We start from the raw sequence: 18421 nt of genomic DNA on the forward strand, positions 1-18421 counted from the left end.
CAACACGGGATGTTTTTATTGTACATGAATACATCAATACATGGTGCATTGTGAACAAGATATGATGTACAGGACTCCCTGAAAACCAAAAATCACCTTCTAGGAAAAAGAAGGGGACACGTGAAGATCTTTGCTTGGATTCTACAGTGGAATGAAAACAAGATTGTTCAGGACATGTACAGAAAATGAAAGAATTTTTTTCAGAAATTCTTTTAAAAGCCTTAGGAACAATCCTCAGAAAAGTCTAAAGCTGGGAGTTTGACAAATCAGCATTTTTTAACATAAAAAGTTAATTGAAAAAAATCCAGTAAGAGTAAAAGAGATTACTTTTAAAATGACATTTTGATGTTTGAGGGAACAGTATCACTTGGTGCCTTCCTGAGAACAACTGTCCTAGTTTGTTCTTAAAAATATATTTAATCCCCAAGTTTTAAAGTAGTTGATGTAAGCTGGAGAGGAAAATAGGGTGAAGCTGTGAAGTTAATCTTGATGTTTGACCTGAATGAAATGTAATATTTTAGAAAATACAGGAGATGGAGGAAAGAAGGATCGTGAGGATAGGTGAATCCATGAAAACATTTGCAGAAGTCGACCGCCAAGTGATCCCTATCATTGGGAAGTGTCTGGATGAGATAACAAAGGCTGCAGAAGCAGTGGATCACAAGAATGTAAGTGTTGCATTGTTGGTTGTCATATTTAGTATTGGTCTCAAATTTATGGAGACCCAAATCCTGGGTCCAGGCTGCAGCACAAGTGCTCTGCAGTCACGGAACGAAACCAAAGAACAGCTTCTTGCCCCAAGCTGCTTTGTCTGAGGCAGGATGTGCTCAGATTATTTCCCAAATCTACTTAACACCCAAAAATACCTTTCCTGCCACACTTTTAAATTTTTGTTGTTTGCATGTTTTTAAGGAATATTCTCTCATTTTGTTAGGATAATTACTTTTTGAAATACTGCTATTTAAAAGCAGGCATCTGCATAGAGTAAGGTGATGTTGGACATAATTTCGGATACTTAATCACCAATTCTTATAAAAGTGCTTTCTATGTCTCATAGGCAGAAAACTGAATGTTTCAGAAATGTCTTCATTCCAGTTAACTTTATAATAATGAAAATATTTAAAGTATTGGCTACATGAACTGTTGCAAAATCTTTCTGTAAAATATTTCTTTGCAGGTTTGAGGTTTGCTGGCAATCTGTAAATGAGGAAATCTTGATTTCTGAACATCATTTTCCTTCATAGGATGCAAAGAAGCCTCTCTGATAGAAAGGCTAATAAAGATTTCAGTTGAGCTTCCTGATGTACAGTGACCACAAGGGCAGAAGTGTTTTCTATTTGGTTTGCAGAATGATCTGCTCCCTTCCTACATGAAGCCTCTGTTCTTCCAGCCTTTCTCATGGATCATGTTAGTGCTTCAAATGCTGACAGCATGTGTCTTGCTGCCTGTTTGAATTTCCCATACATGTTTTTCACTGGAATCTTTTCTGAGCTGTTCAGTGCCCAGAGCTATGAACTGGCAGCATAAGCCCGAGGCTGAAGTTTTGAAATGAATCCTCTCCTCTCTGTTCAGCAATTGCTCTCACAGAGAGCAGCATAGGAAACTCAGGAATCTGAAAATCACTCTCTGAGTGGGAAAAGGGGGAATTGGGGCACAGATTCCCATGTTTGAATAACATACCCTGCTTGAGGTACAGCTTTTGGTGCTGCGTGATGAAACCATGCTGGGGAGATTCACATCTCAGCCTACACTCTGCCCCAGCCTTCTTAGCAAAACACAGTGAAACTTAAGCTGGGTGTTTGAATCAGGGTGAATTTTATATTCTTACACACAAATAAGTCCAATTGATGGCTCGTACACAAGTGTGACATTGGAAAATGATGACTTTGAGCATTGACAACTGAATTTACCAGGACCTCCTGTAAACACTGTGCTGACAAAAATGTATTTAACTAAAATAGTTATGTCTGAGCAGCTACAAAGGGTTTAGTGTGTTCTGTCTGGAAACAGTTATGTTCATAAGGACTTCTTTTTTCTAAATATCAGCAAGGATTTTTTCATCTCTGCAGCAGTAATTTCCAATTTTGTTGGTTCTAATGAAAGTGCTGGATTAGCTACTAAATGTGCAACTGTGTAAATAGGATTGCTTTATGCCCTCACTGCACTGCATAGCATTCCTGTTAATACCAATAGAAACTGCCTGGATTTAGCAGAGAGTACTGGTTAGCTGTTACCATGTTTCTAAGGCAGTTTTAAATAGGTTTTTTTCCATTTCCCCTTTCTAACCACTTGAACAACACAAAGGTTGTGTTGCAAGTGTGAGCTGTGGTGGCTGCCAGGTGAACCTGTGCAGAACCTGACTCAGAGGGCTCTAGCAGCAGATAAAACGAATTTGTTACGGGCTTGGAGTTCCTGTTATGACATTATCCCTGTGATATATGGAGCATGCTGGTTATTTTTAGCTCCATTGTAGTGGAAAGATGTTTTGAATAAATGGACGGAACGCTGTAAAATTCAGAGGGAAAAAGTGAAAAGCTCCATGCATAGGATAAAATACCAGTGGAGTATTTACTATAACTTGGTGGAATCTCTTAGAATCAGAGAATGGTTTGGGTGGGAAGGGACCTTAAAGGCCACCCAGTTCCACCCCTTGCCATGGGCAGGGACAGCTTCCACTGTTCCAGGTTGCTCCAAGCCCCATCCAGCCTGGCCTGGAACACTTCCAAGGATGGGGCATCCACAGACTCCAGACTCTTGTAAATAGTCTCTCTCCATCTTTCCTGGAGGTTCCTTTTAGGTACTTTTAGGAAGGCAGCAGTTGAGTCACCCCAAAGCCTTCTATTTTCCAGGCTGAACAATCCCAATTCTCTCAGCCTTTCTCACTCTTTCCGCCTCTTCTCTAATCCTTCTTCATCTTGCTTTCATGTCTATCATTAAAAATATCTTCAAGTTTAGATCTCAGGAAGTTCTAATGTCAAACAAGGATGGGATAATGGAAAGAGTTGTTCTACCTCCCTAACTCGTGTAGGAATTTCATGGTGCCACCTCATAGACTGAGAATCTTAAATCCATGTGGAGCTTTTCCTGTATCTGAGTTTTGCTCAGTTGAGCCTGTCCTCTGGATATGTTTCTATCGCACTAGAATTCTCCTGAATGGAATTTTACCTACAGCCATTCACAGAACCTTCAAAGCAACAAGTTCTTTTTATGTAACAGGGCAGTGATGATCTTCTCTAGACAATAATAAGGTATTTGTGTGCCAAGGCACAGTTTCTCCAGTGATCTTAGAATACAGCTATTAGAGTATAACATAAAAATCTCTCTTCCCAAGAAAACAAGTAGATAAGAAGTCTATTAGGATATTTTTTTCCTGAGTCCATTAGATTTAAAGGCATTTGGCAAGCTGAGGTCTGAATTTGATCCTATGTATAATTAATTTTGTTTGTAGACTTGAGTAGGAAAAATGTTATGGATTGGTTTTGCTTTGATTGGCTTGTTTTTTTTTTTTTCTTTTCCCTCTGTCCAAAACAAAAGAGCAAAGCCATTGTACAGAATCTGCAGCCAGTTTGTGGCTGACTTGGATCCCTCCTAGCAGTGGCAAAAGGGAATGTGGGTTCAGTGGCTCCCACACCAGGGCGCCAGGCTGGTGTGACCTTGGACTGCTCAGATGTTGAGTAAAGCTCATAAAACATTTACAGCCATTTACTCTCACTAAATTCACAACCAATTTGGCAACTTGTGGCAGAGTGATCACACAAGAGCTCTGTTATATCGGAGTATTTATTGGGATTTTCCTCTGATTTGCTAACAGCTGTGTCCCAGCAAATCTGTACCTTAAATCTTTATGAGTCACTTACTGAAGTGTGATTTGCTTTTCTAGTCAGTAAAGTTCATAAACTCTTACTCCTCTTCAGCAGAAGGTAAAGAGACTTGTATTGATCCTGAGCTCTGGAAGGGCGTTCATTCCCAGGAATGAGCCTGGTCACCCTCAGGGTTGGTCCCACATAGACAAACTTTCTTGTTCTGCCTTAATGTGCCACCAGTTTGATGACAAACCTCCCCTGAGATGTTGACACTTGTGTTGCATCTGTCCCATTCCAGGATTCCCAGATGGTAATAGAAGCCTTTAAGTCAGGGTTCGAGCCTCCGGGAGACATCGACTTTGAGGATTTCACACAGCCCATGAAGAGGACGGTGTCTGAATCCAGCCTTTCCAACTCCAGAGGGGATGGGAAGTCAGAGCCCAAGTTTGGTAGCAAATCCAAGGGCAAGTTATGGCCATTCATCAAGAAAAATAAGGTACTGATTTGCAAACTTGAGCTTGGTGCTAGTATGTGTTTCGTCAATAACCTATGTCTTGTCTAGTGATCTTGGCAAGTTCGGTTTTTTAAAGAGAATTTTAGATTTAGAAAGTTAATAACTGATGTCTTAATATGGTGTTTTGTTGTAGTCTTTGGTTACTTAAGTTTCTTTATATGTTTAATTTTTTTTCTTGTATAATTTCATTAATTATGTTGCAGTTTTTAAATTAATTTAACTTAAGTTGTCACGTCTCTGCCATGGTCCATTTCTGTTCCTAACTCAGAGAAGGAGTTGTAAACCACTTACCTAGTGCCATGTGTGCCAACTAACATTGTTACCTGTGGGAAGCTTCAATGTGGCATTACTGTTTTGACACTTCTCAAACTCTCCTTGGCTTTCCATTTGCGTTGTCTTTCCAGTCTGTGCACTGGGGTCAGCAGGTGGGGGGCTGGGAACAGGGAATTGCTGGGATTCACTCTGAAGCACAACTAATGGAGCAAAACTAACTGAGCAGTTGACTTTTTAAAGGACCATATTAACTTATGTATCCATTAAACCTTTTTCATTCCACTGTCATACTCTACACCATAATGCATGGCAGCATTTATCTGGGGTTACCAGGACGTGTCAGAGGGACTGGACTCAATCAGGTTGCAGTAACACTGATGAAAGCCCAGAATAGCTTTGTTTTTTTGATGTCACTCTTGCTCTGACCCTTTACCAAACCACTTAAATTTGAGTTTAAAAAAATCCCCCATTCACAAGGTCATTCCTGTAGTGCTGGTGTGACAGAGGACTCGCTGTCTGGTGCTTACATCAGTGTAGCCAGAGTAAAAACACAATCAGGACTAACTCCTAAGCAAATTCATAGAACAATTTGTACAAGTGAAGTGTGATGCACATTGCTGAGGTATGATTTGGAAGCAGGAAGGAATGTGGTTTGTTGTTTTCCAGATAATAGAAACGCTACTGGGCACTAAGGTACCTTCCTTATCTGATCCATTTAAATTCAGGTATTTGAAAGCTCTATCCATATGCATTATTCCGAGCTGTCCACAGAGCAGAGCAGGGCAATTTATGGGGATAGTGCTGCATGGAAGAGTCTGCATGAGCTTCCTTCAAAATACTTTTGTGTTACTCTTCTGTTGCATCACTTACTAAAACTTTCATTTATCACAACTCTTCATTTAACACGACTCTTAACTACTGCTTTTTCCCCTCTTTTGAACCATGGCCTTTAATATTTAATTATTTAATTGGTTTTTTCTCTGGATTTCAAATATTGGTTTTGATGCTTATTTTCGTTTTGTGTTTTATCTTTTTATTTTGGTTTTTATTCTGTCACTTCTCCATCTCTTATACGTAGCTTATGTCCCTTTTAACATCCCCCCATCAGCCCCCTCCTCCTCCCCCTGCCTCTGCCTCACCCTCTGCTGTTCCCAACGGCCCCCAGTCTCCCAAGCAGCAAAAGGAACCCCTCTCCCATCGCTTCAACGAGTTCATGACCTCCAAACCCAAAATCCACTGCTTCAGGAGCCTAAAGCGCGGGGTAAGTTCTCCTCTGGATACCTCTCTCTCTCTCTCTCTTTCTTTTCTTTCTTGCGCTTTTATTGCACGTTCTGTTATGTAAAAACTTTTGTTTTGTGAACGGTTCCATTGTGTTTTATCATAACATGCAGACAAATCCAGGGGTTCCCAATCTATAAAGCCATTTGTAGTCAAAACCCCCACAACGAAACCACAAAAATACAGTTGCTGATGGAAATTACCCATCTGGGTGTCTTGGGGGAGGAGGGATTGGACAAAATACGGAAGGAGGAGCTCAACATTGGGTAATGCTCATGTAGAAGTCAAAGTCATTAGTTTTTCTCTCTGCAGGGTGGGTTCAGCTCAATGTCTGTGTCAGAAGGAGAAGCGTAAATTAGGAGGGATTCTAGAAAATAATTGTTGTGATTTCAACTGGTGAAAGTTCAGGCATTTCCCTGGAATGATGTGACATTTTTGCTGGAGCAGTGGAAACTTTTCTTCTGGTCACTGGGCCTCAGCTCGTGGTTCAGGTGCTGCAGTGTTAGTTTTTGTAGTAACTCTGAGTCTTGGATAAGAAGCTGGTGAGGTGAGAAAGGTAAACTGATTCTGGGTGATAATAAAGTCATTTCCATGGTCCATGTGTGCACAGTTTAAAATTATATTCTGTGTGCAAGAGCTTTGTCAGTGCACTATGCAAGCTCCAAATGACAGAGGAGAGGTTCTGAGGGAGCAGGATTTGGATTCCCCTGCCAGCAGCTGCAGTGCAGTGTGTTAATGCTGGTTTAAGCACTGTGTGGTGGAAAGATGCTGAAAGCCTCCATGGCTGATTTGGGGATTCACCTGGGTTTAGGTCACACCGGACCAACACTTTGTGACACATCCACACTGTTCCAAGTCCTTGTCTCCTTTGCTGCTGATAAAGAAGGAAATATGGCCTGAGTTTTTCCACATCAGCTGCTGTTCCTGTTGCTGATAGCAGCTGTGGTTATATTCATATACCAAAGCTGAAGGGTTTGTGTTGAATTAAATCCTCTCATTGGTGGTCTTCATAAGCAGTAAATAAAATGTCAGGTCCCTGAGATAAAATTTTCCATTTTTCAAACAAAAATAGAACTTTATCTTCCCAGAAACTCACACATGGCATGGTTGTACTGAAAATTTGCTGGCACAGCATGGCTTTGCCTCCTAGGTGAAGGTCCTTAGAATTATTTTCTCCTGTAAAAATTACAGGATGGAGACAAAAGTGTTCAGTATTTTAAATATTTTTTAGAGCAGACAGTAACAGTGAGGAAGTGACTACTTTAAAAAGCCCAAATTCTGCTCCAGGCACTCATTTAGGACAGAGGACTGGAGATGTATAAAAGCAGAGATGATTTCCTTGGGGAACTTCAGTGGTTGGTTACAAAGAACTGAGAACAGTGCTGTAAACAATGCACTGTCTCGTCTGGTTACAGACAGGACAGCTAAAGATGTTTCAAACAGTTTCAGTTCTTTGCTAGGAAATTGCCATTTAATGAGACACTCAGAACCCAAAAAATCCCATTTCTTCCCATCCCTGTTTCATTGGGGAAGTGGGAAGTTTCTAAGCTGTCCAAAGGCAGGTACTGTACGTGTCCCTCCTTTCCTTTGTTGCAGTTTGGCTCAGAACAGCTTTTCTCAGTGGTTTTTCTGGGAGGAGACAGGCTTTCAGTTCTGCTTGTGCAGCAGCAGAGCTGAGGATGTGCTGGGTGGTAGCACCACTCCAGGGGTGGCAACTGGAGTCCTCCTTGTCCTGGGCGGTGCTGGATCACTTTGGGGTTGGAGGCACTGCTGGAGGTCAGGAGGAGTGTTGCAATCTAATGCTCCATAGTGCCATTCAGAGTACAGAATGTTGAAAATAGTGTTGAATATTTCCTTAAAAATACTGGTTTGTAGTTCCATGGGCACTTCACCAGTTTGTATTTCAAATGTACAAATTCCTATTGAGTGATTACTTGGCCATATAAGCAATTATAACTAATTGCTTTTAATGTTTCCTGAAGGAAGACCATTATTTTATGTATTAACTATCTAAGAAATCCAAGCACACCTTAAGAATTCTGCATGCCATATTGTTTTAAGTGCTTTGTGTGAAAGGCAAAGTAATGAGAACAGTGTCCTTATAGTCTTCTCTGGAATCCCTCAAATTTCTGCTGGCACATTCATTTAGAATGTGCAAGGAAGGGCTATTTCTAAATCTTCATTTAAACCTTTCACTGTGTTCTTTTTCTATTTCATTTCCTTCCCCTGTCAGCTACCAGGATGTTTGTATGTAAATACTTTTCCTGCCTGACTCATCCTGTGTATTTGGAGTCCAGTGTTCAGATCATCATCTCTTATCCCAGAGGATGAATTCAGGCCCCCTGGATCACCCAGAGCTATGGAGGAGGAGGAGAGGCTGCAAACCTCTGACAGCTTGCTCTGTCTCATTTGAAGATTTGTCAAATTCACATTTTATAGGTCCTTGGTGATTTGTATTTTACAAATGATCAGACTAAGAGATCATCAAAGGCCATATGACCTTCAAAAATAAAATCATTCTAACCAGGCAAAAAGGAAATCAAGAACTACCCACAAATCCTTTTAATTTTTCAGGTGAAAAAGGAGTGCTTGGTATTTGTTTCAGTTGATAGGACCCCTGTTATATTAGGTACAGCTAGACAATACTGTTAATTCAGCTTTAACCTTATTAAGTTTAGTAAGATTTCCTTTATTCAGTTCTTTTCCATTCCCCTTTAAAATCCAAAAAGATCTTAATTTTGCTCAGGAGCATGAGCATTAATGTCAGGAATAGTGGATTGTGATGTTACCAGAGGAATGAGGAGGATGTAGGATAGAACTCTCCTCTGCACAGAAGAACATTGGAACTGTACAACTTTCTGGAAGGTCGTGCAGGGACCAGCAGGGCAGCACAGTGTAACAGGAGTTTGGATCATTTCATTTGCTCTGAATTGTCTCTGCACTGCTGGGTTTGTTCCTTGGCAGAATTCCACTCCAGACACCTTCAGTGAAGGTGCCCACAAGGCTCTTTAAGTCTCATTTTAGACTATTCAGCCAAATTGCTGAGCAGGTGCTTCCTGGATTTCTTGATAATCTCAGCTCTCAAATCCTACAAAGCCAGGGAAAGAAGTTTGCTTCAGAAAAAATGGGATCACACTCCTTTTTTGCACTGTCTTAAGGAATAAGGAAAAGTAGCTATTTGACATGAGCAAGTCCTAAGACCATAGTGGGATAAATTCCAGCAGCAGGAATTGCACATTGTAACTGATCCTTGAAACATAACACATGAATGGATTCCCATACAACTCCTCCATGAAATCTGTGAAATCAGAACGTGGCTGGAGAGGCAGTGTGTTTTAGCAATTTCCTTTAAAAATTTTGGTTTAGCATCTTGTGTTGCATTTGGCAAAATCACTCGTGACTGTTAAAACAAATTATATAATTAGCTATGATATATCCTGTGCAGAGTCTGGTTTTAATTTTGCTTCCAAACCAAAAATCCAATGAATCTTGTTTTCATGGAAGGAAGCAGATGCCTGAACAATTCACAACAGATGCAAGGTTCATGTGGAGGCACCGACACCAGTATCAGTGGTCACTGCCAATATGAAATCCTAGTCTGTTTAAAAAAAATTAAATATTTAGGTGCTGACTCTTGTCAGTGTCTATGGTTTTCTAATCACATTTTTGTATTGTCTCAAAGCTTTTTTCTTCTAACCCCAGCAGCAGAAATGTCCATTGTAGAGAATACCATAAAACTGTTAGAGCACTTGTTATGGATCAGAACTAGGAGAAGGGGAAAAAACTCTCATACATTTTTTTTTTGAGTGTTTTTTCTAGTAGCTGCTTAAAAAGATACTATAAAATTAGTGTAACACTTCATCTCTTTAGGGAAGTTAAAGCCAGAAGAGCACAAAGAATGAGGAACTAGTTACATAACTTATAATTTCATTTATGCTTGCTCTGCTTTTTCTAATTCCATTTTGAGGACAAAAGAAACTCAGTATTCTGCCGGTTGATACTAATTTTGTGTTCTTTTGTTTCATTGCTGTAGCAGCAGTAACATCAGCACCTTTTTTTGAAGGGCAATCCTCCAAACTAACAACATCCAGGGGTAGAACTTACACCTTTGAATGACTCCGTGTGCGCAGTGTGGACTTGGTTTTTCTCCCTTGCCCCGGAGCCCGGGAAGTGACTGAGCAGGGAGGATGGTGTGGGAGCTGGGGCAGACATTACTGCCAGTATCCAAGTTCCTTAAAGCACACAGAGGAAATTTTGTGGTTTCCTTTTTAGTGGAAGTTGTTGACTCCATTACAATGTGATTTTATTTCCATTGCACCCGTTGCTGTCGTCCCTCCCCGCCTGTCTCCTCTGACGCTCTGTGCACTCCTGTCCCTCGACACCGAGCTCTGAATCTGCCCCACTGATCAGTACTTTGTTGTTCTGTGAACATGCAGAGACAGCAAACAAACCACCCCCTCTCCAACCTGCTCTGTCCCCTGCCCTGGGAACACTTGTTGTTCTAACGTAAGTGTCTCTCTCTGTGCCGAGACCGGGACTTTTCGGCGGGTGGGGTCACTAAAGCCATGGTTTGTTCTAGCACTGAGAGAGATGGTTTCTGACCTTGGTATTTAAACAAGCATTTAAAAATACCAGATCTTCTGATCTCTCTGAGCATGCTGAACTCTTAATATTCACCTGGTTCCCAGGAGACTCCCAGTCTGCACTTTGAGGGTAGTTAAACACCAAGCTATCTTTTGCTATAGAAGCAGTGAACACAGAGGTGCTGCGCTCGTCCCCGGTGTAACCAATGTGTGTTTTCTCTTGCTGACTCACCAGCAGACACAGTCTTTGTATATTCACAAAGAACTCATGAAGAGGACTTTAGGGACACCCACGTGTGCCATTGAGGCTAGGGAATATGTTGTAAGTCTGAGTATGGTGTGATCAGCCCATACCGTTGCTACACAGTCGCTAACCCCACTTACAACGCCGTCCCGAGTGTGCTGTGGGAATGTGCTTTGGCAAAGAGCCAAGGAAAATTTGGTGGGAGGCAAGTGGCAGCTTATGGTGTGATGTGCAGGAAAGATAATGTCTGCTAGTCCTGGAAATGCTGAAATTGGCACAATTAAAGTAGCTGGACCTGTGAAATTCAAAGTGTTGCAAACAGGTTCTGCACATTTATTCTAAATTATTTAATGAATGCAGTCTTGAGCATCATGAGCAACCCCTGATGGACAGGAATTCTGTGCCTTGGTTGTGGAGCACTCCCTAGAGCCTCTGGAAGCTTCTTTGAACTGTCTGTAATGATAGTTCATGGAGTCAAGATACATGACCTCTAAATCTGGTATTTGGATAAAGCAGAGCATGGGGAGATTGTTACAGGGCCACTAAAAATAAAAAAAAGAAAGAAAATTATCTCTTGGTTGTATGGAAGTCCAGTGATTTATTTCAACCCTGTTTTCTGTAAGTGAGGTTAGTGGCCGTGACTGTCCAATAACACATGGACCTGCTGGCTTTCATGCTCTCTCATGTGTTATTGAAGCTTGTGGCTCTTAGACTCTTCATTTTTTCCCTGCAAGACTAAGCTAGGCTTGGTTTAAATTGACAGCTTGAAACGCATTTGCTCATTTCAAAGAGATGTAACTTATTTATCATTCGGGAGGAAAATGCCTTTGTTCTCCCAGGAGCTGTGAGCAAGTTTCTAGCTGTGAAAACCCAACAGAATGGGCAAAAGTAGTTATGTAGTGTTTAAAGCAGATTTATTTTCAATCTGCTTATATTTGTTTATAGAAACTGAATCACTGTAACGTAAAATTACCAATAAATTTCAGAAATGGAAAACTGTGAATATTACTTATTTCAGCATTTCATTGTTTCCAGCCTATGAACTGCTTTATTTATACTGGTTATAACAATCCCTGATGTACTATTTGGAAATGCTATTAATAAGATCTCTATTTTTGTCATACTTAACAGCATAAGAATTGGGCATACAGTGTCTGTAATCCCTTTCAAATTGCTGAATTTGCAGCAAAAGAATAGCCTTGATGCAGATGATTCTCCGCAGTATTTAGTGCCTTTAGAGTGAGTAGTGTTTAGCCACTAGCGCATGTAGCATACATTTGTGCCTTTTTAGAGTGCTTCATAGGTAAATATTTATTCTGCACCATGAGTCTTGTCTGTATCTATGTACAAGAATCTCAGTTTGTGCTGATCATGTCTATGCTAAAGTTCACAGGAGTGCTAAAGCAATGATGCAAACACAAGCTGCCTACGCTGAATTTCTTCAGACCATTCTTTCTCCTTCTATGATTACTCTCTCCAGTGGATTGGTTTTGTTTGCTTTATTTTTTTAATGGCCTCTTCAGCTCAGAGAGTGAATTTCTTCATGGCACTGTGATTATTATCATGTGTTTGTTCCCTAATGGACTGGACTGCAGAGGGAAGTGTCACTGCTGCCTTGTCACTGAATGATCAGTTCACATGCAGCAATTCACTATTATTTCAAGACCATTTATTTTCCTTGAATGGCTGGCATGTGTTGCTGTACAAATCCTGGTAAATAATGGGAATTGTTATTTGGGAAAAAAAATGTATTTCTTAAATCAGCTGCCCACAAGAAGTGTGGAGCCTTTATTTTAAATCCAATCCTAATGAACTCTGTTTTTGCTAAAAATGGAGCATCTGTTTGAGAGCACCATTCCCAGGAGCTGTTGGTAGTGACAGAGAACTTGAATGAAGAAGGGTTCCCAAGTCTGGCAGCACAAATCCTTGCCTGGAGAGAGGCATTTTCCAGCTTTTACATTTCAGCTGTTGTTAACACAGAGTGTGTGCTTTTATGCACCTCAAGTTTGTTGGGTAGTTTGAGCATTTCACAACTGTCCCCAAGAGCTGGCAGGGCAGCTCAGTGCCCATTGCTGGAGGAGGAGGCGGGGTGGAGTTTGGATTCTCCCTTTCTATCTGGGTTTAGATCTCGAGCAGCAGCTCCCTTGTGCTTGGCACAGAACTGAGCACTTTTAGTCTCCCTATCTCTTGGAAATTCTTCTGAACTGCAGCTGTTTTGTCATTTTACAATGCTGGAAGAGGCTTTGGGAATTTTGGTGGTTGGGTGCCCAGGCACAGTTGTTCACCTGGGAGTTTCTGGGGCACCTGCCCGGAGCTGTGTGTGCAGGTGAGGCAGGGCAGAGATGAGGCTCCATGGGCACACACTGCTTTTAGTCTTGCTTTCCCAGAGTTAACTAAAAGATAATGTTTGGGCTCTGTCCCAGGAAATGTGGTAACTTCTGAAGAATTAGGTCATGTATATCACTTAAGGAGGTTGAATAATGTCTTACCATGCTGTCATAGAATCAATTTGGTGTCAAGAGAATGGATATTTTTTTTCCTCCTCCTTGGGCCTGACCTTGTCTGACTATGGCCAAAGTACGTTTGAGTCTGAGTATTTGTTTCTGAATTGTTCAAGAATGTGAAATGGCTTTCTGTGCTGCCTGGGCAGCGCTCTGCAATCTGCAGGGACAGTCCAGGGTGTTGTCCTTTGACTGTAGCCAGTGAACCAGGCATTCCCTGGGGGTCCCAGGGTGCTGAGTGCTGCTGGAGCTGCTCCTCACCTCTCCACTGAGGCTTGGCTCAGGGGTTACTCCCCACAAAGCCCTTCCATGAAGTAGCTGACACATTTCAGCACATTTTTGATCTGAAGTGACCCTCATACATTTGCAAGTTGTGAGGTTTTTGCACCTCGGTGCTGTTGCTGTGATGAGAACTCCCACTGTTGTTGTTGTAGCTGCTGTCAGTCAGTCCAGGTGTGATCTCACCTGTGCCCAGCTACAGCACTTCCCATTCCCAGTTCTGGCCAGGTCATGGCAGCTGCCCGAGCCCATCTTGTGAACTTTTGCACAGATCTGTTAGTGTGACCCATTTTGCCTTCCAACAGCAAGGGGATTGTGTCATTTTATTGTAACATCAGCCTGAAAAAGTTCCTCTTCTACTGATGCACTGTTGTTTTTTCTCTCTCTCCCCCCACCCTGTATCTCTCCAATTTTACATGAAGCTTTCTCTCAAGCTGGTAAGCACATTTACAGCATGCCTGTCCTGTGTTTTAATCACAATTTCCTGTGTGTGTTTTAATGTGCACTGTGCCACATGTGACATGACACTGAAATTAACTTAAATTTGTTTCTTCTTTGTGTTTGCTTTTTTTTGACCATTATCAGATAAATCTGAATACACAGGTCTGGAGTCTAATAGAGGTGATCAGAATTCAGTCTTCTAATAAGCTGCTAAAAAATTAACTCTAATATATAGTTTAGTTTTCACTCTTATAATCTAGGGCTATGAAAATGTAGAAAAACAGTATTGAGTAATTCTTCTACTGTATAAGTATACACTGAAACATTAAAGAAGGGAAAAAAATTAAAATAAAGGTCTCTGTGCTTGCTGGACTTTTTCCAAAGAGCCATGCATGTCTTTCTGTGTAAAATAGCTGCAAAGTTTGCTTTCCATGTCCAATATTACTGGAAATCTGCATCATTATCACCTACATTTTACAGCCCTATGTAGTCCTTCAGAATAACCAATAATGACATTAATTAAAGTTCTGTAAACCTTAACCAACAAGGTTAACTCAATCTGATTTGAATTTGCAAATTGAGCCATATGCATATATGTGAATCCTAAATTCCACCTTGGATGCAGCTGGGAAGGTTACTTGAACTATGGTAAGATAAAGATGTTACTGAGCTGGAAAGGGAACGGGGGAACAGACCTGGGAAAGCAAATTTCGTGCTGAACTCCATGCACAAAGTACTGTTTTGCTTGAGACACTCCACACCTTGCTATGTCCCTGACAGCTTGTCCACATTCCTTTGGCCCTGGAGAGCCTCTCACCAGGAGAACGTGCCTGGTTTGCTGCCCCACCTTGTGCAGACACACGAGAGCCCCAGCGAGTGATGGCATTTTGGAGCCCTCAGAGGATCCACAGGGGCACCTAAACTGTGTTAGGTTCCAAGTTCTCTTATTCCTCACAGTTTGTGCCTTTGGGTGCTCTTTCCCTTCCCTGTGAGGGTGCTGAGCCCTGGCACAGGGCCCATCCCTGGAAGTGTCCAGGGCCAGGTTGGAGGGGGCTTGGAGCAACCTGGGGTAGTGGAAGGTGTCCCTGCCCATGGCAGGGGGTGGAACAAGATGAGCTTTAAGATCCCTTCCAACACAAACCATTCTGTGATTGTACACATATCTTGTTCTTGGACACATCATTGTGGGCCTCTTCTGCTCATGGCAGCTCATCCAGGGGAAACACGTGGGCCACCAGAGCTGCTTGGAGTAGCTCTGGCAGTTTTCACGTCCTGCTGCTGCTCTGGCAGCACAGTGACTTTCTTGGGCTCCTTTAGCAAGGTTGTTTCTCACTGAAGACCTGGTGGTAGGTCTGAGGAATGATGGAAGTGTCTGGAATACTTGCAAACCTTCTTTTGGCTGTTGCCAAGCCACTGTCCTGGGAGTCCAATGCATTTATACTGGATTTCCACTCTTTTTCTTGGCCATAGTGCTGGGGTGCTGTGTAGCTGAGTTAAACCTTTGTATGCAGGAACAAATCCTCCCAAAACGATGTGGTCTTTCCCCAGGAATTGCAGAAATTGGAAAGATGTGCAGGGAGGGCTGAGACCCATTTTCACCTCAGGTGGTGAAAAGCAGCTTTTTGTAATCTCCTTCTGGATCCTCGCTATGCAAGAGCCAAAACCAGGGCTGAAAAAGCTCATGCTCTCCTCCCATGTAGCTTCAGCCCAGAAACTGGTCCTAACACAGCCTCTGTTTCCACAATCCTTCATCTTGGGACAATTTGAATCCTAAATCTCAATATCCTTCTGCAAGGAGACCTTGTGAGCAGCACATCAGAAGTAGCACAGCTTTCCCCCCCACCTCACTGCTGCAGCATTTCTAAAAACGTCGGCAGTGTCCACGACTGGGGAGGTAGCCCAGGTGTATTTGTGCTTGAGAGCATGAAATGTGCCCAGCATGTGCAAAAACTGCTACTTGACTCTCCTTTTTGGAACAGGGGCTTCAGCTTCTGATAGGAAATGCCTGAGCACGGACTAAAGTCGGAGCGAGGTCACCTCCCAGCCTTGGGTGTGCAGCTCTATGCAAGACTTGTGCTTTGGTCTGAAGCATTGTGAACAAAGCTGCTGGATTTAGTCCAACTTAGAACTCTTGAATGAAGCTGAAGAATCAAAAACAAAATACCAAAAAGATGCTTTTCTGAATTTCACTCTATCTGTTTCATTCATATCCTCAGCTGGGGATATTTTCAAGCCTGTCTCTTCTGCTCAGAAGTGAGGAGGATTTGTCAGAATATGTTCTCTAGACTTTCCTGTAACTGCTTGTTTGTTTACAAAGCTGCCTCCAGATGCTTCGCCTTAAAAAGATGTGTGTGGCTCTAGTGTAGATTATCCATAAAATAGATTGAATCACTCTCATGTCTGTTGTGATGTGGGAGTTGCTGTCAAGCAAAATCTAAACATTAATGAATAAATTAAAATAGATCTCTCCTCTACCAGGCACAACAAGTCCTGTAAGCACTGTTAGGACTCCGTGTGGGTAAAGTTTCAGAATCAGCATAACTTTCTCAGTTATTTGTCTTAAATTTGCTTTCTCATTGTCTCACAAATGGCATTTTAAGTGAATTTTGCACAGATGATCAAGGCTTCACTAGAAGCACATGCCATCTTTGACTGACAATCAATACAGCAGCAGTTTCATCAGGCCTGCTCTGTGACTTTGGAATGGCCAGTCCAGAGGAGGAGGTGACCTGTGCGTGGTTGTCCTCCAGCCTTCCGACACGCCCACACTTTGGTTTTGAACAGCTTGTTCTGCAGCTGCAGGAGGAAGTCACAGTGTCCTGGCACATTCAGTACAGAGCCAAGGGTCTAATGAGCAGTTTTTGTGGCAGTGTCTCTTCTAAACCACTTTCCTCAGAGAGAAATTTGACTGATGGCCCAGTCCTGCTCACAAGCTCCCAGTAAGCTGATGGACCACTGAATTTGGTTACTCAGCTTTGTGTTTCTACCCTTCCTTCTCCCATATTCCCCTTTAGAAATGGGACAGGGAATGAGCAGAAACCAAAACAAGCAAAACCTGCCCAAATTCAAGCTTATGCACAAGAACCTCACTCCCTTATGGTGCAACTACTCAGTATTGATGTGTGTTCAGTATAGCCCACCCAATCTGCCCCCATTGCCTTCTGGCAAGACAAAAATGGGTGTTACTGTGAGGAAAAGAGTGTGGATGTATTTTACGTGTCATCTATCTGCTATATCAAATTGAGGCAATGAAGAGGAGACATAGCAGAAGGCAGAAAAGGGGTTTTCAAGCAGAATCACACAAAGGTAACCACTGTGGTCTTCACATTTTTTTCCTTTGGTTATGATTTCAAACTGATTCCATGGCTGTGATATACCTTCTGGTTTTTATGTGAGTACAAGTGAGAGAGGAAAAACTGAGAGACTTTGGCGTGGAATGCGGACCCTGGAAAGTAAGCAGCATGTTTTTTAAATTGCAGAATCCAGTGGGGAATGCTTCTGTTAACTTGGTGTGTTCAGCAGAGCCCTGACATAAATTAACTGTGTTGGACCAGCACTCAGTCAGCAGTGCACAGAAGAAGTGCAACTGTGACACTGGAATAAAAGCCAGGAGCTGCTTTTATGGGAATGCTGTTTGTACCAGAGTGAAGAAAAGCAGGAAGGATCAGCTTTCCATGAGAAGGGAACTCTGTTAGATAAAATCTGGTGATAATAGATAAAAATAATTTCTCAGCTTTGCTGTTGAATTCTGGAATTCTCCAGCTGATCTTCCATTAAGCCACTGTTAGGGAAGCAGGATGTGGTCCTGGGATCATTTCAAGGACATGCAGATTCCTCACCATTCAGGGACTGATAACACAGCACAAATGATAACAATGCTTCAGACCACTGTGATTTTGCACAGGTTTTTGTGAGCCCTTTTCAAAATGCAGTCCCAAAGGATTTTTTCAGACTCTGATTATTAATTTTTTTCCTTGTCCCCCCACCACCCTCCATTCCATTCTGTGCAGGGAGCAGGCCCAGAAGACTTCAGCAATCTCCCACCTGAGCAAAGAAGAAAGAAGCTTCAGCAAAAGGTCGATGAACTAAACAGGGACATTCAGAAAGAGATGGATCAAAGGTGAGTCAAACCTCTCCAATGAAAAGTGAAATTGCACTGAGCAGAGCCCCTGTGTGTGGTGGACGTGGGTAGATCCCAACAGCAGAGGCTGTTATGAGATGATGGCATCATCCAAAGTCTCTCTGGTCCGTAGCTTAGATTTCCTGGAAGCAGGAAGATAATGACTCCTGTGCTTTTGTGAATGCTTTTTCTGCAAGGCTGCATTTATCATTCTGGTTGAGAATAAGGCTACTTTAGATACACACTTTTAATTGATTCTGGCAGCCTGTATTTGTGCTTTGTGTTTGTTCACATTCTGCAGTTGCATTAGAGATTCAGCGTGTTTTGTTTGTGAGACACAGAACTTTTCTGCCCTGAAGGATTTCAAGACTGGTCTATCCCTAAA

At 42.1% G+C, this 18421-nt stretch overlaps 1 protein-coding gene across 23 annotated transcripts in view; it reads left to right on the top strand.

The window, feature by feature from the left end:
* Positions 1–18421, top strand: part of FNBP1 (formin binding protein 1) — a 94659-nt gene that overhangs the window by 65032 nt on the left and 11206 nt on the right. For 5 of the 23 annotated variants that reach the window (XM_039561692.1, XM_019284834.3, XM_019284835.3 and 2 more), the window contains exons 8-14: positions 522–668; positions 4102–4299; positions 5669–5851; positions 10687–10773; positions 13898–13912; positions 14061–14096; positions 17927–18036. In XM_039561692.1, the coding sequence (XP_039417626.1) occupies positions 522–668; positions 4102–4299; positions 5669–5851; positions 10687–10773; positions 13898–13912; positions 14061–14096; positions 17927–18036 (776 nt within the window). Of the gene's footprint in view, positions 1–521; positions 669–4101; positions 4300–5256; positions 5284–5668; positions 5852–10686; positions 10774–13897; positions 13913–14060; positions 14097–17926; positions 18037–18421 lie in introns of all 23 variants that reach the window. The other 18 variants (XM_019284841.2, XM_019284842.2, XM_019284843.2 and 15 more) reach the window with 14 other exon arrangements.

Source organism: Corvus cornix, chromosome 17 (genome assembly GCF_000738735.6).
Source record: "Corvus cornix cornix isolate S_Up_H32 chromosome 17, ASM73873v5, whole genome shotgun sequence".
In the NCBI taxonomy this organism is placed as follows: Eukaryota; Metazoa; Chordata; class Aves; order Passeriformes; family Corvidae; genus Corvus; species Corvus cornix.